The sequence below is a fragment of the Falco rusticolus genome, chromosome 7 (assembly GCF_015220075.1).
Source record: "Falco rusticolus isolate bFalRus1 chromosome 7, bFalRus1.pri, whole genome shotgun sequence".
Taxonomy (NCBI): Eukaryota; Metazoa; Chordata; class Aves; order Falconiformes; family Falconidae; genus Falco; species Falco rusticolus.
The window spans coordinates 53,584,678-53,607,523 of NC_051193.1; the positions used below are offsets into that span (position 1 = coordinate 53,584,678).

Below are 22,846 nucleotides of genomic sequence, written 5' to 3' on the forward strand. Positions count from 1 at the left end.
CCACTACCATTACAACATCCTTCCACCCATCCTCATCACACCACACCCTAAATCAAACTATGTAGTGTCATCTAAATGGCTATCCTTTTCTTGATCAGAAATGGAACAGCTACATTAACCTTTCCTCTCCTTGTGGTATCATTCTGTTATCCCTTCCCTTCAGATAAACACAAGCTATGACATAAAAACAATATCAGATTAAAAAAAATGAAAATACTTGCTAATTTGGACAGAATCTGAAGGTGTTAACTTGGTAATGTTGCCCTTTCAGATATGTGATGCATTTTATGAAAAGTTTTAAAACACCTTGTCAAATCACTTAAACCTCTTACCTAATTGTCCTTTAAAAACAGAAGTATCAATACAAAGTTGCAGATCTGAAAGTTCCTTATTTCTTCTATCATAGAATCACAGAATCATTTAGGTTGGAAAATACCTTTAAGATCATCGAGTCCAATCATAAACCCAGCACTGCCCAGTCCACCACTAAACCACATACGCTAAACACCACATCTACATGTCTTTTAAGTACCTCCAGGGATGGCGACTCAACCACCTCCCTGGGCAGCCTGTTCCAGTGCTTGACAATTGCTTCCTTTCAGTGAAGATATTTTTCCTAACAGCCAATCTAAACCTCCCCTGGCACAACTTGAGGCCATTTTCTCTTGTTATCTGGGAGAACAGACTGACACCCCCTCGCTACACCCTCCTTTCAGGTATCTGTAGAGAGCAATAAGGTCCCCTTTGAATCTCCTTTTCTCTGGACTAAACCACCCTGGTTCCCTCAGCAGCTCCTCGTAAGACTTGTGCTCCAGACCCTTCACCAGCTCCGCTGCCCTTCTCTGGACACGCTCCAGCACCTCGATGTCCCTCTTGAAGCGAGGGGCCCAAAACTCAACACAGGATTCGAGACGCGGCCTCACCAGCATGATTTTCTTGTTATACCCGCATTAAATAAAAGACCTGTAACAGCCATTGTTTCTTAAGTTACCTTGAAATAATGTGCAAGCACAAACTAACTTCTGGAAGGTATTGATATTACTAAGTCTATCGTAGGTAAAATGAGGTAAAATTGAAGGAACAAAATAAAGATCAGCTCCAGGAAAAAATACGGGATAACAAGAGATGTCACTGATAAAAAGAGAAACAACGGGCAGAAAATGTTACTAATTATTCAGTAGGAAATACCAAACTCTAGAAGTTAAAGTACTATATCTGAAACTATGGGTTAAAATGCCATTTAACTTATTTAGACAGCTTCTGCTGAAACTGGAATAAAAGCAATATCAAAACATTTGTACTTATCAAAGATTATTTTTTTTAGCTAAACAAGGCATTTTAGTACTTGGTGAACAACATATAGAAGAATTCTTCATACACCACCAAAATGCCACAGCTCTAGGATAAAAAGACAGTTAACAGCATACATCAATATCACTAATAACCTGGCACAGAAAATACAGGTGGGTACAATGTCTAATGGAGACAACAAAGGGAATTAAATGAAAGAATGTAATTACCATTCCTGGAATTTGGCCACATCTCTGAAGATAACACTTCTAGCCTTGTAACAATGGCAAACTTCAGTTATTTGGGTACAGTCATTTCATGACAATGTGTATTTCTAAAGAAATAGTTCACTTCATATTATGAAGGAAATAGTCTTACCTAGAGAGCATGCCCAGAGGAGTAACATTAAGTGATCCCATCAGCATTGCCAGGGCCATCCCTGGGGCTTCTCGCTCTATTACTTCTTTAGTGGCCTGCAATCAAAGATTAAATAGCAAAGTGAGTGAAGAAGTGCAAGGACAAGAAAAGTATGAAACCAGCTAAAATTTGGGTAAGAGTATCTCCTTTTTCTGTTTCTGCCAAGAGACGTCGTTGCTACATTCTCAACACTGAAATATGTTAAAGAAATTTATCTCGGTTGTATAAATTAGGGAAAGACAAGGGGTTGGGAAGAAGTGTTAGCTGTACTGTAAAGACCCCTATAGAAAATGTTACAATTCAGGACTCTATATGTATAGGAAATGTTAACCAACATCACATAAGTAACAACAACTCCCTCTAACAGAAAGGAAAAAAATGTTTGGGAATAAGCAAAGAAAGACCAAATGTAACTGACTTCTCTTCCTCATCAACCTCATATGCATTTTCCTGTTGAGATTTTCCCAGGCATGAGAAGGGTGAATCAGTCTGTGCAGAATACAGAAAACAAAATTTGCAAAGGGAAGCCCATGTAGCAGGCAGGCAGGAAAGTAGTACAATGGTAATGACAATGGCCAGAGGCTGAGGCCTTCCCTTTTGATCATGTCAGCAAAACAGCAGTTCCAAACAGGCTGGTGGCTTTTATTCACAAGCGGTCCATATGCAGTGGGCATCGAGAAGCCTGGAAGCAGAGTCTGAAAGTTCTTGTCTTTTTAGTCCTTTTTCCACACAGGGAATGAGATGGAAAATTATTTTTCTGGGACGTGCACAACCTTTTGTCCTTACTTCCTAACACAAATTTTCTCGAACACAATCCATCCAGTCTCCCAACCTCTAACTTTATTAGGACATAACACCTCAAAGGCAGGTTATAGCCCTACCCTCCCTTCATTTCCCTCACAGCAGTTGCTTTCCAGTGAATCATCTTGTTTCATGTTCTGAAACAAGATTCTAAGTTATTTGGCACAACTAAAATGTTAGTAATGCTCATAAAACTGTGAAATTCATTGTAAAACATCCAGCCAAAGTACAATGCTTTGATGGTACAGCTATCAAAATAGTAATAGAGAAGCACATCTTAAATATACACACACTCTGAATAACCTAAATTTTCTTGACAGTTTGAGATAGCAAAAGAATAAAACGGAAGAAAACCAGACAAATTATTTTGTGGGAAAGATTAAAATATAAATCATATCCTTGTACTTTTGCAAGTTCCTAGTTTACAAATAGGAAAACAGAGAAGAAAAATGACAGAATTAATCCAATGGCATCCCTATAAGAAGGATCCAGGAGTCCTATACTAGCTATACAGCTAAAATGCTTACAGGAAGCAATAAACAGAACGGAAAAAAAATATCTCTGAACAGCACAGATATTCAAGTGCCCATATTCTCAAACACTGTCACAAACACTTAGCATGTTTTAAGGGAATATGTTAGTATCAGATGACATCAGACACAGCTACCAAGTAAACCTTCAGATCTTTGATTAACAAGCAAACTTGGTATGTGCTCAGCTGTGGGAAGCAGGAACTTTGGTTTATATAAAACCAAGCAACTTTAATTTCATAGCTGACACCATAGTCTCTTTTATTTCAAGCATAGTGTCTATGCTTGAAATCTATCTGCCATCCTCTACTCAGAAACAGAAAAGACATATACATACAACCCAGTGACTGTATTTCTACACAGGGGAAATGAGAAGAACCAGGTTAGGAATGATTAGACAAAACTAAAACCTCTCCACTGAGGGAGATTGCCTAAAGATATCTGCTGAGGTATTAAATTACCAATCACATTAAAAATTCTTAAGACTATACACAGACCTGATGATTTTTTACAGTGTAGAAGAAAAAGGCATTGCAATAGTAAAGGGACACTTTGCTGACAATGAAAAAGTTGGTGAAATGTGGAATTCCCTGTGTGTGCATACATAGTAAGTCTGTATCTATGCCTTTTATTTTCAGCTAATACCATGCTTCAAAGCTATTCAAAACTGGTTTTAAATATAAAGTGCATTTTGAGATTTCTTTTTTGCCCTTGAGCACAGTGACACTTTGAAGATATCTTAAGTAAAAATTCTCAACAGGCTTCAAAGGTAGTACAAGATGCAAGAGAGTTCCATAAACAACAGTCCTGCAGCTCAGGGAGTCCTGCAATGAAATTCAAGTCCATTCTCCAACTTCACAAGAAAAATGACCTTCACAAAATATCACTGCTAACAGGCAATGTGATTATTAAAAATGTATAGACTAAGCAACAAAATCTGAAAGGGCAGAAAGTCCACACAGCAGTAGATCCCTCAACAAAAGTTTCTAAAAATACTTGTTTCAAAATACATATGCTTATTATTTATTACTGCAGGCAGACTTCTAGAAACAGGGGAATGCTTCCTGTTTTCATATTTGCAGCTTGACTGGGTGGATGTAACCAAAAAAGGCTGCTGCTAAGTAAATGACTTTTACAATGACATCTGCTCTTGAAATCAGCCACTGGAAAGTCCACTCTTGGGATGTCCTCACATAACATGACTTAAAATGTGCAGTGTGCAGGAACTGAAATCACCATCACACTAGGAAGCAGCTCTTCATTAGTTATACATAGATGAATGAAATCAGCAGTGCCACAGTGATGTGCAGACACTTTGTGTCTACCTGTAACAACTCCTCTTTGTTTCAGCTAACAATGTACTAAAGTGCTGGTGGCCAGGTTTTCTAATACTTCTTTCTGGTTTGAAGGAAGAGTGGAAGAAAATGTCAAAACTAGATTTTCATCTGTGCCCAGTTCAGGAGTTACTTGTCTGGTACCAACACCTACCTGCATGCATAATGTTAAAAGAATTAGTGACTCAGCACCTTCACACTTTACTAGTATTCTAGCAAGACTGAATCAATTTGTTAAACTTCATTTCATGGGTGATTTTTTTCTTGGTAGTCTCACCATCAGCCAGCTTTTGCCTGCTGCAGGGGGCCATAGTGTTGGCACACAATGAATCACAGATCAAGGCTCTTGCCCCTGGCTTTCTTAGAACAATGACGACACTATTACATGGGCAGAAGCAGGGAAAAATGACGAGGAGATTTCATTCACAGCTGTCACACTGATGCCTTCATCAGTACTGGAGCCATACACTGATTTCTCAAACCTGAAGCTGATGATTATACAAAAAGCAGGTGGACAATACCAGAGTAAATTTGTGTAAAATACTAAAATGACAGCAACAGAAGTATCCTCAGTTTCTTCCGTGTAAGGTGGTAGTGCAAAGAAGTCAGACAGACACAAGATGGAGGTGGAAGAGAGGGGTTCCACACACGTTTAAGCACTTGAAGGTAAAAGCAAAAAATCAGGAGAGAGACAGAAATGCAGAAAGGCCAGTTTGGAGGCTGCAAAGAAAGGAGAGGTTTGTAGTTTAGGCAGGAGAGGGGAATGTGAGAAGAAGGAAGCGTAAGAGGAAAGTCAGAATTGCAGAGAGGCAGTCCAAGCAGCAGGATTGTCAGAAGGGCAGGAATGAGAGTAGAGCGAGGGAATGGAGTGGGATGGGGAAAGGACTGCACAAGGTGGCTTGGCCAGACAATACATGAGGGAAACGCAGAAGCAAAAAGGAAGACAGCACACGATAGAAGTGCCATGCTCTGGGGGAACCAGAGAGAGACAATGGGAATGAAATAAAACAGTAGTTTCTACTCCAGAGAGGAGAAGCACAGACTAACAATTAAATAAATATTTCGAAAACTATTCAAGACTTACTAACAATGTCTATGAGAGCAGTTCTTTTTATATTTCATTGCTATATGAATAAATGCGATTTATTTTAAAACACATTTTCGATTGTTTTCAAAGTGCCTTTTTATTGTAGTTAGGGCATTATGTTCCCAAACCAACTGATATATTTTTAGATCTTTGACGTAGTTGTAGTTGCTTAACAGATGGCTCACTGCCAAATGGTTTCACCGAATTCTCTGCTGCTTCACTGCCTTTCTTTGCCTCCATTTCAATAAAGTTAGTTCAGTTCCTAACCTGTGGAAGTCCTCCCAGGCAGCTTCTGGAAGACATACCCACTGCAGACTGATTTAATTAGAAGACCTAGGACTACTCTTCCTGAAATGTTCAGAAACTCCTTATCTTTGTGTTTCAGGTATTAAGCATAACAGAGTTTGACCTTAACAGTAAGTAATGATCTGAGACATATCATATAATCTTCAGCAGTTTTGGGACAGTAATGTAGTTTTATCTCTTCAACTAAAATGCAAATACGAGACTAAGAAGTCATAATAAATTCAATTAAGATGACCGAGATTGTCTTTGTTGAAAATACTATTTCTGTTGAAAAAGTTTAAATCTATGACTCTGCATATCATAAAGCTATTTATGCAAATTAATGGTCAAATTAGCAGATAATTTATATTTAACAGACTACAGAATTAGCATAGATGACATTTTATTACCTATTTGAGCTTTCCATTGAAAGCGGATGTCTTGGAAGGGCCTAACCAAAGAAATACCTATATGCCCTCTGCAACAGAGCTCACAGACCACAGTCAAACCTGAGAAGACTGGAGAAAGAACTATGGAGACAGATCAGTCAAATATGCAACAAAAACATCAGTCACATCTGTCAACCAGTTGTGTAAGAAGTGTATGCTTTAGGAACAAAAATCGCATCTCTCAGCTCAGAGATGAGATATCTTCAAGTTATTCAGTACACCTCTGCTGGAGAGAATACGTGTACCCGTAATTCCTATTCACAAGTCAGCTATTTCAGCTTATTGTCTACTTCCATACTCTTTATTTTGCAGGGAAGAAAACAGAGCTTACATGGAGCTAGACTGATTAGAACTTCTTGCCTAAAAATCACTTCTCTGCTTCTTCTCTTAGTACAGTAAGAAATACAGGTTGCAGAAATAGAGGTGTCAGGCACACATAGACACATACTGAGAGCTCTTCCAGGCTTTTGCAGATTGTTTTACATAAAATAAAAAAAACTCATATCTAAACGTATTAGGGTGGCTTACTCTATCGCCTTTTGCTCTTGGCAATGGTCAGCTTGGTACATATTCCTCCAATAACTGATCCGATTACATGTTCTGTTTCCTTTTCTTCTCCCAGCTCAAATCTAACAGCCAAAAGTGGATTAAACCCCGACTAATGTAACCAACTAAAAATGAATGCTACAAGCTGATGTATCTGCATGCACCAATAACACAATTTCACTGACAATAACTGCAGAATGAGAATGCTCATTTGAAGTTTGCTTGCACTCAGTGTATTTGCAGTGACTCTGGCTGTCAGTGTCAGCACGATCCCAAATGTGACAGAATTATCCTACAGAATTTATCTTGAGGAGAAGCAAAAGTGTCACAGCAATAATAGCTGTTAGATTAGATTAAATACAGACTTTATTTTCTCAGCTTCTCCCCATATCCATGATTCCTTCTGCCCGTACCTTGCATCCTCCAAACTCCCTCACTCTCTTCACTGGGATCCATCGTGCCATTTAGTGAAACTTAACGCCTATGGCATGAAGAGACTCCAATGCCAGAAGCTAATTCCATGTCCTTCTTGTTTATAAACCGAATCTGCAAACAATTCTGTCAGCACAATTCCACTGTGTATATGACCATAAAAAGCAACTGGCTGGCAGAGGTACCTCTGACAATACTCAGTGACTTATGGATGACCAAGACATAAATATATTTAATTTTTAATAGTTGGACCCCAATGATAGTTATTTTGTAAACAAAGAATTTCCTAAGTGTATATTTGTTAATAAAAATTCTGTTATTTATTGTAACTTTCCTTAGAACAACTTTTCTTTAATTGAAATCAAACGATAATCAAAAGATTTACTTCATAACACCCAGTTTCATTTTTACTTACAGATTGCAAAATATTTTGTGGAAGATGCTTCACACTTTCATACACAATAAAGAAGCTGAAAATGTAACTTAATATACCAGAGGAAGCAACATTGTGGAATCTGTAACTTGTTCCTGCACCTCTGTAGGTCTGTATCTGAGTTTTGAGCTAAATCTGATTACATTTTGCATAAGCTCCACAGATCAGTGACTGGACTGCCTCATTTGCATAATAGACATTTTAATGAAATTGGTGCAGCTGGCAACAAAACCATGTACATCTTCTAAATACCACTTCTAATATACATTGTGTTAATAATAATTTTTTTAATCCTCATTTCTATTAAGATAGTAAATGTTTACAAAATATTTATGCCTTACAAGCTTATCTTAATTTTATGGTACTGCCCACCCCATACCTTGTCATAAAACCAATAGAACCATCATGTTTAAAAACAGCTAATCAAACATACAAAACACTTACTAAATGCTTTTCTGCACTGTGAGGAATGTGTTTAGGCTCTATGATGTATGCAGCTCACCAGATGCAGTATGTTACAGCTCTATAATGGTATGTGTGAAGCCAGTTGCAAAAGGTAGAGTATTTGCAAAGGTGGACAGGTTAGGAGGATTAGCTTGTTAAAACAACAGCTGGAAACAAGCCACTGCACTTGCTTACAAAGAAGGGTCAGGTGCCTACTTCCTTCTCCAGCCCCCCTGCTCACTTGCAAACAGCAGCACTTCCCATTTGAATCCACTTCACGTAAGAATGAATCCCTTGCTTTTCAACAGAAGTAGTATAGCTGAAGACTTGCTGGTAAAGGTAGTGAGACCACTCTGCTATTACAAAAGCATTGTTAAAATTTTATCTAATAATCATTATTGTTCTTTGAAGTTTTCCGTCAGCTACTTCAAGTTGTTCTGTATTCAGTGTAAAATGTATAACGCAATCCAGCACAACTTGTGCAAAGTTTTTTAAAAACTGAAGTGGAACAAAATCTGTTAAGTGAAAAATTTTCTTCTCTGCAAATCACAGAATCATACAGAAGAAATGTGAGAAGTGAGTATCAATAAGAATATCTACAATATCTTAATAAAAGTATAAATAATAATTCTACAATTAATGTAACTGACAATGTAATAAGCTTTAGCTAACTATATAATAACTAGGGAGCACTGTCTCATTAAAAAAATAACCTTGTACACTGCTTCTGGTCATGCATACTATCTTCTAAACTATGTACCTATACCAAAGGAGAGTCAGGGTACAGTCAGTTTAATTTCATACAAAACTCGTGCCAAATTGTGTTCTTTGGAGTGTGTGTGTGTCAAGTACATTAATTAATGAGGTCTAGAAATACGTAATGGAAACAAACTTGTCACTTTTGCTTAGTTGTGATATTAGTACCTCAGGAAGAGAAAAGAGACTATTCCTCGGAGATCCTCATCAGTACACCTAAAGAATGAGGCCTCCAGGTAGAAATGTACGCTGCTTTCACTTAAGAACTTGCCCAGTTTCTTGGGCAGTGAAAGAACCACAAATTTTTACTTGCAATTTCACTTCTCTAAATAAATAATTTTACAATGTTTTAGCTCCAACACATTTGGTAGTTGGACTGAGATGTGGAACTCTTTTCTTTTGAGAATGTTGTCTGTTGTTTCCTCTCATTTGCTACCTTCTGCCAAAAGCAAACATTGTATATGAAATATTTGTACTCTGAAACTTCAGTCAGTTTTACCAGCCACGGGTAATGTAGCTCTTCCAAACAATTTCAGAACTCAAATCATCAATGTTGAAGATTAAAATAAAAAACCTTCCTAAAATACACCTTCTGCACTACAAAGGATGGACTACTGAGTGATAATTTTTCAAGTATATGCCACGGCAATAGAACAATTACAAAAAAGTAACTTTAACTTCTCTTAAGATTCCCTAAACAGTATCTTTACTCCCCAAGTAAATGATAAAGCATCTCTAATAACAGGTTTAAAGTACTCCTTGCCATAACCTAAAAACTCATAGAAAGGATTCTTTTGTGAGACCCAGTGATGCAAATCATGTGTTCAGAGTCTGAATAGTTTTCAATTTAGGCACACGCAAATTATGCGTTCATTGGAACTGAACAACTGAACAGATTTTGAAAAATAAAGTGACTTGCTGTGCATTCTGTCAAACCATTTCCTATACAGGATTATTTAACTCCCGGCACAAAGAATATTGCTTTCCCAATTGGAAACAATTGGATGAAAAGGTTTCTCAAAGAGCAGACTTAAAGTACTTTGTTGAGACTGCTGCAGCACAGAGCACTGAAACGGAAGATAGATGAATTTCTAATCTACACTGAATGAGGAATATTAAATATATCAAGTTTATGTTTTCCTCTGGGATTTGACTACTATTTAATTAATGGTTTACAACACTTAATAACAGTTAACAAGATAACAAAATCCAGTATGAAATATTTATCTTTTATTTCACTGTTCCTAAGATCTTTTTGTATACAGTTTTGTATCCAAAACACCAGTTTCTTCCAGTTTTAGAAAACATTACAGTATCCTTCATGCACCAGCTAAAACCAGTTCAATCATTTATTGACACTACTCAGCTGTGACAGAGTAATGCTTTCACATTAATGCCATTTTGCATTGTTCAGACAAACTGTCAGTTTATGTCCTAACTACCTAACTCTTTACTTCAAAACTCTGACGTTCTAAAATGTAGGCATCTTTTCACTAATAATAGATACAGCAACATAGGTATATAAGCACTTCTTAGATACACTTCTGATGTGCTTGAAGCACCAGACCATGTTGTGCAGAAAAATCTTTCTGCTTTCTAATAAAAATCACTGTGTCCAAACCTTTTCAGCAGACTGATTTTTATACTAGCAGCGGATCACTGAGAAAAGTGGTAGCTTTAACAACTGGTAAGGCAGAGGAATTTCTTAGAAAGGCACAGGAAAAAAGTTAGTTTGCTCTGTGTACTTAAAACGTACACAGGACTGAACTGCAAAAAATGCTAAGCAGCTCGCTATCACAGCAATGCATTCACACTCAAGAGAACAGCAACTACAAACACCATAGCTCTAAGCAGATTAACTTAAAGTAGAAAATCAGATGGCAATATTTCTATATAATGTATATGGATGATGGAAGACAGTAATTCAGAGTAACACAGAAATCATATGCATCTAAGGTAAGCTGCCCAATACCATATGTCTGATTAAATGAATGAAATAAAACCCCCCTCTTTTACAAAAAAGTTAGCAAGGAAAAGAAACAAAGACAGAAAATATTTCTAGGGAAAATATTAAGTTGTCTTAACAATGTGAAAGCTATTAATTCAGAAAACCCCACAAGTTCCAGCTAGGTTAGTAAATCATCTTTGTTACGCTTAAAAAAGTTGAAAGAAAACTACTGTTACACACTCCCTCTTGCCTGCTAAGAGTGATGATGAGTTAATAGCAGCTTCTGAGTAAGATGCTGCAGGAAACAAAATCCCTAGGAGACAAAGACATCTAAAAACTTTTTGCCCTTCTCTGTTCTTATTCCAGGAAACACCAATGCTGAACAGCAGAAATCAGTAGAACTTGCACGAACTGCAGGAGAGTTTGAGAGAGATTGTAGTTTTAGGCCTTGCTGTTCATGGGGTAATTCTGTACACCACTGCACACATCAGCACTATTTGGTTCAGAAGGAAGAACTGGTCAGCTTGTAGAAAGAAGCAGGAATAATTCAATCAATTTTCACTCTTGAAAAGGGAGCTGTAGCCCAAAAACTCAGACAAAAAATATGATATGGTGCAATGTGCAGGCTTCGTTCAGCTTCGAAATCCACAAAATCCACCACCTGAGTGAGGTACTTGACTGCAACAGTACACAATATAAAGCTTGTTTCATAAACACTACAGTCTATCTGCAAATTATTAAAATAAAAAACCTAATTAAGGTATACAAATATTTCCTGAAAGAAAATAGTGAGGGTGGAAAAGACTATTTAGTCTTTAGACTGTTTAGACTATGATGACCTATGAGAGCAGTAACGCACTGATGAAACAAAAGTTTAGGTGCAGTTTCAGCTAAAATTCCTGATCCACGAAATCTGACTTTTTCAAACTCCCAAGTGAAGTGAAAGAAGCTCCAGCAAATTCAAAATCTAAAACCTGGTTGGACAGAACAACAGAAAAAGGTATGGGGTGGAAAAATTCTGCAACAGTCATTGAAGAATGGATGACTGGGTCTTCTTCCATGTACAAACTCGGTGACGGCATCAGTTTAATTTACTAAGGAAATTCACTAACTTTAAGCCATGGATATTACCTTAGCAAGGAATCAGTTAAAACTGCATTATAACCATGTTAACACCTTTTCCTAGCCTGTACTCTAAAGGACATTTTAAGAAAAGGGAACCCAGAGGATGGAGTGTTTAAATCTTCCCAAATATATGCATCAAAGAAAAAATCATAGGTTACAAATTGCGATGCTCAGAAGTAATCAACATAAAACCAGTATTGTCTTGCTTCTTACATCTGCTTGGTGTATCCATCTCCTCATTCTTCCAACAAAAGCTATTTACCCACTAAGTAAAGAGGTAACAGTAGAGAGGCACTGGAACTTACTCGGTATCAATACACCTTCTGCAAATCATTACATGAGTTGTGACAGCAAAAGCCTTTACTGCTGTTGTCAATGCATGAACCTAAACACATATGTTTTTTTAGAACAACATGTATCATCTAGAGGCATTTTTGTCTAAATTAACCAAGTAATTTTTTCAAACTGGATCCAGAAGCAACATAGAGACATAATAAAATCTGAATTCCAAGCAGATAGGAGTCAGTCAAGACACATTATTCTCAAAAGTATGGAAAACTTCAACTGAAACTGAAAGCAGTAATTAAAGGGATCTGGGCAGTGGAACGCTTTCTGGAAATCCCAAGGGTAGCAAAATAATTATATAGCTGTCTGTCTTTTTGAGAGCAAAAGACCTGCATTAGTTAGGAATTTGTTTTCTTTTCAGAAACAACTGAAGAAATTAGCTGCTTGGATGGTACAATGCTGACTACCATCAGAAAGGATACCTTTAGAAAACAGAGAGGAATAAAGAAAGCAAACGGTAAAAAATGTTAATGAAATTTAAATACTGCATTGAAGTGAGGATACATGAAAAACACTCTCCTCAAATAGTATGTAGGATTTAGACACAGTAGTTCAGGAAATGACTATGAGATATGTAACAAGTTTTTTTAATCAGAGAAAATAGGGAAGGAAAAGAGTCTAACAAGAGGAAATAAAATTGAGATACAGTAAGGTTGATAACCGGAAATTTAGTTATCCTGGAAAGGGAAACCCTCTGAGCTAGAAAGACTTGTAACTCTTTATGACTGTTCCAGAAGCTAATTTTTTGTTAAAAAGTACACAGGAGAGGCTAAAGTATACCTCAACAAAACCAAAACAAAACAAAGAATAAAACCCCCTAGAATAAAAGACAAAATAATGTTGTGCTGAATTGTTACAGTGATTTGACAGATATGATATTTCCAGGGCTTTGTATGCAAATTATTTCTTTAACCAAATTTTGACTCACTTGCAAGACAAAAATTACCAAGTGGTCTTTCAACTTAACATAGATTTTGGTTTTTAAGTGATGAAAATATTTGTAGCATAACTTGATCACTGCAGATGGAAAACTGATTTACCTGGATACTTTACAGAGAAGCTGCCTGAGACAGCACTGCATCAATTCTTCGGCAGGTGTAACTTTCAACCAAGAAAATTCCATACATTCAAGAAAAAGCACTGTTTATTTTCCTCTAGTTTCTGATGCTTTTCTGCACTTGAAGTTTATAAAACCTGAATATTACTTGAAAACTAGTCATTTTCCTGAGTTTTTTTTTTTTTAAAAAATATATTAAAAATAGCTAAAATGATACAAGGAAAAATGACTTATGGTTCTTGGGATAAGAAGTGAGTTGTAGCAGCATTCTGCAGCCCAGCAGTGCTATAGTGCTTAGGGGGCTTCCTCCTCCCGTCCAGCATCTGATGTTACTTCTCAAACAACAGTCTAGGCAAGCAGAAAAGTAACACTGGAAGTTAAAGCTTGGAGAAAGAGAATTGCCACTAGATCTGTTCTTGTCACCAGACCCCTCAACAGCATGAAGCTGGTGGGAGGTGAGAGACTGCCAGCCTACTGTCTTTAAGAGTTCGCAAAGTTGTGGAAAAAAAATATGCTTGGAGAAGCAAGGGAGGGTTGGAAAGGCTGAGAAGAGAGAGGACAGGAGAGCCTAGGAGGCTGTAATGGAGTAAAGGTGGACATTCATGTCCTCCAGTTCCTCAGAGCAGAATACAAGTTTATTGGATTTTTAAAGGTTAATGTGAAAACTGGGAGAAGGTTCCTAGTGGCTCTTACTTGGAACATTGCTGTATTGGGAGCCATCCTCCACAGGGGCAAGCTGGTGTTGGGAGCATGGGAGCGAGGTGCTCTCCCACAGCAGCTCTTGGATTCGACAGCTGGTCTCACACAGGTGAAAGAGGCTACTCAAGGGATGCTGCCCTGCCTGCACAGTTAGACATCATTTAGCATAATTAGGGTATTTCTGAAGATAGCAAAAGCAGGAATATTATATTTGGAGGGACTAAAAGCTAAAGTTAAAAGAATATTACATACAATTATTTTAAGTGTAGGAAGAATTCATTATGAAATTATGACAGGATTAATTACGACAGAATATTCTCTCCAGTTCCTAGTTGGTACTAAATTCAAAAGAGCAAATAAAACCACAAACACTAGAAACTTTGACAGGGCTAGGAAAAGAGAGGTCAAGTGAGCTGAATTAAAAGAAGAGGCAGGAAATCCTGCTTCTTACTCTAAACTGTGACAATGATTTATTCCCTTACCATGGACCTTACAGATGTAGTCGAGTCCTTGTTCTTAATCTGTGACAGAGTGACAAAAGTTTTCTGTAAACTGGCAACTGACCATTCTTCCAGTACAGAAAGAGGAGTAAGCAGCAACTAGGACACAATGCGGTTTGGTAATGCTACACTGATCCAATGACTTTTTTTACTTTAGCTGGAACCTTGTGTTTTAAATTAAGAGCTCTGTAAAATTTATTTAGCTCCTTTGATCCACAGTGTTTACTGAACATAGCTCTACATTCAAACCTTAATCTTTCCGAGCCTCAGCAACAGATCGTTTTTTTTCCCCTGTTATCACCTACCTTCCATGGATTCTGAGAATTACCATAGGTAATATTAGTGATGTGTTTTAGTACTTAATTACTACTAAATATAATACTGAATACAGTATTACTGAACAGTAATATACCTGTCGAATGAAGTGATGGAAGCAAAGACTAAATACAACTCAGCTGTTTATTTTTATTGGTAAGGAGGGAAAGGGTTTTGAGCAGTTGTATGAAAAAGCTGGATGCTGGTACTGAGATCAGTTTTTGGCTGGTATGTTCAATTGAATCAGATCATGAAGGAGGCAGACAATATCTTTTCCTCATTCCTTACAATTCTTATTTTTTTCAGACTAGTGCATATTTAGAAATAAAATCTAGGCAGGTGGGCAGGACAATATGATAGAAATGCCAGGCATAAAAGCAAGTGAACAGGACAGCAAAAGAGCAAGTATCAGTGAGTAAGCAGACTCAAAGAGCAGCGAGGGGACACTATATTCAAGGATCAGGTGAAAAGGCAGGAGGAAAATGCCAGACATTCAGCAAGTCGATAAAGCAGTACCAAACAGTCAGCAGGTGTGCCAAGCAGCAATTCCGCAAAGTCAGCAGATGCACTCAGCAGGAAGATGATGCCAGGCAGTCGGAGCAGGAGACAGGGCAGTGGAAGGCACATGCCCATGTGCAATCAGATTGAAAGGACAATAAGGAGGCGATACATGCCGTTCAACAGATGGACAGGGCAATAGGTGGTCAGTGCCAAGCAATTAGCTGGTCAAGAGGTAATGCCAGACAGTCAGGCAAAGGGCCAAGATTTCAGGAGGACAATGCCACACAGCCAGCAGGTAGAGAGAATAAAAGAGAGTGGTGAATGCCAGGCAGTCCCCAGACAGTCAAGGCAGCAAAAGACCAAAGCCCAGGAATAATCAGACACGACTGTCAGCAAGGACAAAATATAAGCCTGCCAACCAATTGACAGGGCAGCAGGGTGGCAGTGCTTTTTCAGTGACTTAGGATACCACGAGTGAAACAGTCCCAAGAATCTAGATGCTCACCCTCTGGTAATATCATTAGATCAGAGTGAACCATGAAAATCCACAGGAGAATAGCACACAAATGGAAACAGCAGATGAGTCTGACCCTAGCACTTGGGGAGGCCATGGGACCTTCCTATAAAACAAAAATATGAGAATCCACAAGAAAACCAAACAAATGGGAAAAATGCATCTAAAAACTGTTTCTGATGATGATTAAAAAAGCAAAAAAATACTAGCAAAGAATTAGTTTGGAAATGATTGGGTGGGATTGAAGATGTTGCTTACCCCTCTCTGGAGCCCACATAATGGGAATGTTGGGAATTTCTGCAGCAGAAAAACAGAAGAGAAAAGGGATTTCTGACTCCCAGTTCAAGTAAAGCATGTCAATTTAGGACTGGGTAATCTCTTTGGGCAAAAAATAAGAATTCAGCTGAATCTTTGCCCATCCCCAGATACATGCCTTTATTGAGGTTTGCGAAAAATTTAAAGAAGCCCACATCACTTTCATCTCATGACATCCCACCCTTATTCCCCAAAACCACACTTACCTCTAGCACAAGGTGTATAAGAGGGGAAAGGGGATGGTCTTGTGAGCTCAATCCCATATCCACTGCAAAATAGCTTGTGAAGATGAACAGGAGTACCCATTAGCCAATGCCGGCCATTTGTGAGATAAACTGAAGTCATCATTAACTGTTACTCATCACTAGTGTATGTTGGTGTTTGAATTTGGCTTAGATACATCCACACTCTAATGAAGATAATTAGTCTTATGAGTCTTGTGGGGTAACCCTCTTCTATGGCAAGAGTTAAAAGTGCGAAACTTATCAAGACCTTTTTTTACCTTGAGTCTCCCGTTCTGTTTACCTTAAACACTCTGTTATTTAACATGGCTTTTAAAAACAAGTTAAACCATGTTTCAGAAATCTTAGCTGCTGTTTTGTTTCAAAACATGTAATGAACTCTGGAACATAGAAACTGAGAAAATCCCAGCAGTAATAGAATTCAGTAATTTAACTCATCTTTCATTTTAGTCATGAGTTTTTTTGAGTATCTTCCTAGTAACTAAGTCAACCAGCCATGAATCAAACTTCACTATTTCTGTCCTCTTAGAAGTCCATATTGTGAGTGTACTCATCTGCCTGCATAGTAACTTCTTATTAGTAATGCTGAAAACCTACATCTCACTTTGATAAGGCAATACTATGCAACAAGAAGGCAACTCTTCCCTCTCCTGCAAATTGTGGAGAACCTTAGACACAATAAAGGAATCATTAGTTCTGCTATGCACTGCTGAATTAGGATTTGGAAAGGTCACAGGGACAGAATCCATATGAACTGGCCATGTACTCATATATAATAAAGCTTTTAAGGAATACAGTAGTAATAGGCTAAGCTGACAGAACATTATTTATACTGATCCTCTGGGTATCAGCCACTCATTCTCCTTATAGCTAAGCAAGGCACAGGCATAACAGAGGTTAATATAACTTTGAATGTAGAAATCAGGGTCACAGAACAGGAATTTCTTCCATACCCAAACTCTCCTGTATCAAATCCTACTATTAGGGCTTAGAAAAAAAAGACAAGGAATTTATGCAGAGGAGACCGAGATTTCCATCAGATGACTAATAATGGCATAAATGAGCCAGGAACAGCATATATTGGCGGAACCAGGGTAGTTATTAATACTACAGAGTACGAGGTACTTAGAGCATGCATTAGCAGTTTTATAAAATCCTGTATTTTGTGGTCAGCAGCAACTACAGTCAGCCACAACACATGAAAAACAGAATTGCTAGCACCTTCTCTCCAAAGGGAGAACTTTCAAGGCTCAATGAAAATGAACTTGACAAACTGATCTCAGCAAACCATACGAAGGTGTTTATTCGTGGAGAAAAAGATGCACTTTTAACATCTAGTGAAAATTTAAATGTCAGTAATAAATAATCCACAGTAGATTATGCACCTCACTATTAATTTGGGTATTCTCATTACAAAAGAATGAGGAAAAACATTATATGCATGAAGTGACAAGAAGCTAAAATACGTCTAAATTAAGGTTAAAAAGTAATACCTTCTTGTTCATAATTGGTAAGACTTTCATGTCTGAGTGTGACAACAGTAATTTTGGTTTTCTGTTCTGGTACTTATACTGATTCAACATTTTGCTAAAGCTTCACTGCTCCATGTGGTAGCGATTACCAAGAGCAGGCAAAGGACTAGTTATAATCCTAAGAATAACTGCTGCAGCCAGCTGTTTTTCCAAGACTCTTCTCGTTTCTTTCCATTTAGTGGCTGGAAAAGCTCCTACATAGCAGGCAAGGAGCAAATAAGAAATTCTCTACTCTTTAATAAGTATTAGTTTTAACGATCAATTATTTTAATAGTGAGTCATTTTGCTGTTCTGGTGTGCTTATGTCAAAAGGACTAATCCACTCAATTTTTGATACATCTTAAATCCAAACTAGTATTTTCCCTCTGGTTATCATTTCTTTAAGCTGCCTTCATAGACAAGTCTTCCTAACATGTCTATACGTTTTTTTGTTAATTTTCTCCATATTAAGCTTTTATGAAACTCTTTGTAATAGGCCATGACCAGAAAAAAAGAAGACACATTAAGGGCAAGAACTGAATAATTACAGGCCTGACAATGTTTTCAAGATTATTTTGCCTTAACTTGATGTTTAATTTTGTTCAGTTCCCTATTATCTAATGTAAAGAGATGTTTTAATGGAAACTATTTTTAGAAATGCCTAAGAGGAAAAAAATTCCAAAAGTTCTAAATTGAAAATTTCGTTATGCAGAAGTCCTATGGCTGGCATATTTTTCTCCCCCCATTACAGAAAGAACTGCAAGATCCATCCACTGTCACAGCTACACTGCCAATACAAGCAAAGCCAGTTAATTAAAACTAACAGAGAGATATACATATGAGCTGTGGTCCCTACAGTGAAAACACGGCTAAAGGGTATCAGTAATGCTAAGAATAGGAGAATTCTTCTCTTTACCCCAACAAAAAGGAAATTATAACCATAGTGTTCTTCTGGGTGTATTTTTGAAAGTATTTGGGATCACCGAGATATAAACTGTTTGTCCACCCATGGGATATGTTGAGCATTCTTCCAACTTCCATTCTGATATTACCTTAGAATAAAAAACTTAATTGAAAAATTTAAGACAAAAAAGCAAGATTTCCTGGCTTGTTACTGTGGCTTTGTTTCTCATTCTATGAAACACTCATATCCCTTAATACTGCTTTACTACTGTTTTCTTCTTTTCAACGGAGTTTGCAAACATTACATACATGTTTGAAAGACAGAAAACAGAACTTCTATTTGCTATTTGAAAGTATTAAGGAAAGCTAAACCAAAGCAAGTAAATTGATCCTCAAATGGGCAAAAATACTAAACTGCTTAACAGGAATTCTGTTAGTATTATCTTCAGGGTATGATGATCAGATGACTCTACACAGAAGGTTAAATTACACAGTAGTTAAATAATTCCAAAGATGTTGCCCCAGCATCCTCAGCCAATATTATCAGAGCTTCCAATTTAAAAAAATAGACAGAGAAGCAATTCATGTAATCCTTTTGGACACAGGAGACAAAATTGCTTATTTACTATCTTCTCATTTAACCTATAGAGAACGTCAGGCTAGAACCTGGTTTGGCCTTCCACACAGGATAATTCATTAAACACCATTCATGATTTCTGTAAGGAATACAAGATAACTTGAGTTTTTGAAAACATCTCTCCCACAATCAATCACTTTCGATTTGACAGAATTAAAACAGAGAATACAGCTCTTCTTTAGGTGGATTTGTTTGTGTGATTATTCTCTCATTGTTAAACCAACCAAACCAAACCCATAAAGTTCTTCCATTATGATGATTTTCTTACTAGACTTTTCTGGCTTAAGCTTCCACTCAGCAGCTATTGTTACAATTCTCTTCAGTAGACTAAGAAAGCTGTTGGTACCTTAAATTATTTTTTCCCAAAGAAAATACAGCATTTTTTAAAATAGTAATACAGTATATACCTTATATTATTATTTCCCAAAGTACGTACAGATAACAACCAAGTTCCTTCCTACTGTCCTTTATGATACACTAAACTGATAGAGTTGTGTAACTCACACAGAAAGCATTTCTCCTAGCCACCATAGATTTCTTTGACCTTTTTCTATATCCTCTGTGGCATCTGACACTTTTTAAAAAGGCAATGTCAGAAAAGTATGCAGCTTTCCGCTTTAGACACATCAATCCCATATACAGAGACAAAAGTATCCTTTGTATTCCTATTCCTTTTTTTTTTTCTCACCACCATCTTCATATTTGTCTGTGTTGAGAAATCTAGAGAAAAAACAAGTTGAGACATGTACATTCTTTCAATCCAGTCTCTCAGCTGGACACACAAAGAAACACGTTCAAAACTGCTGTTTAAGTAGCAGATTATCAAGAATTTACCAAGCCCTCTTAATTTATCAAAATTAGCATTCTTCAAGAATGCTCCCTCTGGATGTATTTTCTGCTTTGTCTTTTTTTTTTTTTTTTTGGTTGGGGGTTTGTGGGGGGGTGAGAGGCTTCTCTTTTTTTGTGTAAGCTCTGATAGTCAAGTAAATGGAGCTCAAATGGGATCTGGCTTCCTTCCCTCTCATATTTCTCACTGTAGTGGTCCTGGTAGTTTGCAACTGCTTCCCATGTAGTGTTTGCAGTTAATGATAACACAACCAAGCTCTTAAGCAATGCTGGTGTGTTACCAAGTTTTCCTGAGAAACTCAAACAAGAGAAAGCACACTTTTTAGCACTTTGTAAGTCAGCTAAATCAGCCTGGAACTTCCCAAGACACAGGCAGTTCTGTAACCTGACAATGTACTGTGTAGTGTAAATAATCTGTGTATTGCTGCTTCTCAAAGAAGATGGCAATAGTTGTTTAGTGAAAAGTGTTTTGCAACTAAATACATCAATTCTGGTATAATAACATGTCTTCCAAATAAGAGATTTAAAATCTAATTATAGATTTTTTTTAAATTAAATTAATAAGGCATATAAATATATTTGGATCAAATACAGCATTTCAAATAATAAAATTTATTGAAAAATTAAAGCAGACTGGATAAAGACCTAATCATATAAGCTAGGAACTATCTGGAGAACTAAGAAAAAGGGAATGGCACCTTACAGGATTGCTGATAAACTTCTAACAGAGTAGCACAGAATCTGGAAGGACTCTGCCTCAGAGCAGCCTATTCCATTTAAGCATATTTGTTGCCTAGATGCACCTGGCAAGGTTTCATAATTCAGACCTTTTAGTAGTAAGCTGGGTTGGAAACGTAATTTTCTAAGAAATATGGAGAACAATAGTTCTCAAAAGGTCTGATGGCAAGTTACAGGATCAGACATCATACATACAGAGTACACTCTATACAAATAGCTCTACACAGAAATCAAACTTAACAGGGACTGAGACCTCCATTAAGAGACACTGAAAACTACAGTCTTAGAATAGACTACAAAAATAAATGCTGGAAAAGGTTATTAAATTGGAAGGTACCTTGACCACTGAAGGGTGAAAAACTGAAACAATAGCCTAGGTAATTAGAGGTGGTATGATTTCTTAGTATTCCTACCACAAAATGACTAATGTCCTGTTTGAAATGAAGACTTCATTCCTCCGCACTATGGAGTCATCCTGAAGTGGCAGTTTGTAAAAAGAAAATTAGTTTCTTTTGACCCAGTGATAATACTAAAGAAGAGCTGGATACTGATGAAGAAGAAGAACAGAAGTACTCCCACACCCACAATGAACAATACTAGAAATCCTGCTGCTCTGGAAAGGCACCATTTGAAGCAGAGAGGACAAAACCCCCTGCATAGTATTTCCAGTTTAAATTATTCCCTATTAAACAGAAGTTATTAGAAATGTCTCAGTGGATAATCTGGGGGGAATGTGTGTTGCATATATATGGCTGTAACATGAAATACCCTGTCGTGTAACAAGCATCTTGTTTCACCAACAAAGTTGATGAGGAAGCAAAGACAGAGCACATGCATGAGAATTACAAATAATTGAGACTAGAAGGGATGTCGACTGCTTGGGACAGAGAAATGGAAGGATACAGACATTAAAATAGTCTGTGGAATTAAGATGGAATTTGAAGGAAAATTCACACTAAATTCTAAGGAGCAGCTTGGGAAACAGCAATAGTGAAAGATATCTTAGGAAACTGAGAAAAGCCAGGTGATAGAAAATTTGCAATTGGTAATGATTACAAAAACACCAGTGCAATTTTGAACTGAATATACAAAGACTTTATATTGCAGCAGAATAGACTTTCTTCTCTCCAAATGTGGCTTTTGTGTGGCTCGGTTTGGAGGATTTTATTCATTCAGAGCATGCTTTTTCCAGAAAAACGCTGACAAATAGCAGAGAGTTCCAGAGAACAACAATTTCTTTTCATGGACCAGAAGATTTTGACCAAGGATTAAACAAATATGTGTATATATTGTCAGATTAAATGAAAACAAGTATGTGTCTAAACACATTCAAAAATGGTCTATAAATATTGAAGAATATAATCAGCAAGAACCAAAAGGAGCATTCATAATTTTTCAGAGCACTGGAAAAGGAGGAAGACTGCAAGGAAACATCTGTCTGATTTTACATTATGGAAGAGAGCTCTTCTATGCTTCTAAAGTCTTCCCAGAATTTTAGGGCTGACAATTATCTGCAGTGTCGGTGAACTATTTGTGAATACACATAGCCACACAGCTCAAGGACGTCTAGCACCAGTTGAGGTGCAGTAAGTTGATTTTTATTGCTACTATCTCAGTACATAAAGTTGGTCTCATGGTGGGGCAAACAAGACTTGCAAGCCACTCTAGAGAGGAAGGAATGAAAACAGCTAGAAGATTCTGTTAGGGGGCAGACAAGTGAATTTTTTGGACGTACAATTTTGCAAAAGAATAAATGTAAAAGTAAAGATGACAGAAAACTGCACAGAGTCATGTATACACGAGATTTTTCCTTTCTCCTTTGTATTGACCAACAGCAATAGAGAAA

At 37.2% G+C, this 22,846-nt stretch overlaps 1 protein-coding gene across 8 annotated transcripts in view; it reads right to left on the reverse strand.

Annotated features, from left to right (window-relative positions):
* The window catches only part of GPHN (gephyrin), a 296,920-nt gene that overhangs the window by 115,363 nt on the left and 158,711 nt on the right, over positions 1-22,846 (reverse strand). For all 8 annotated transcript variants that reach the window (XM_037393801.1, XM_037393798.1, XM_037393797.1 and 5 more), the window contains one exon: positions 1,669-1,763. In XM_037393801.1, the coding sequence (XP_037249698.1) occupies positions 1,669-1,763 (95 nt within the window). The remainder of the gene's footprint in view (positions 1-1,668; positions 1,764-22,846) is intronic.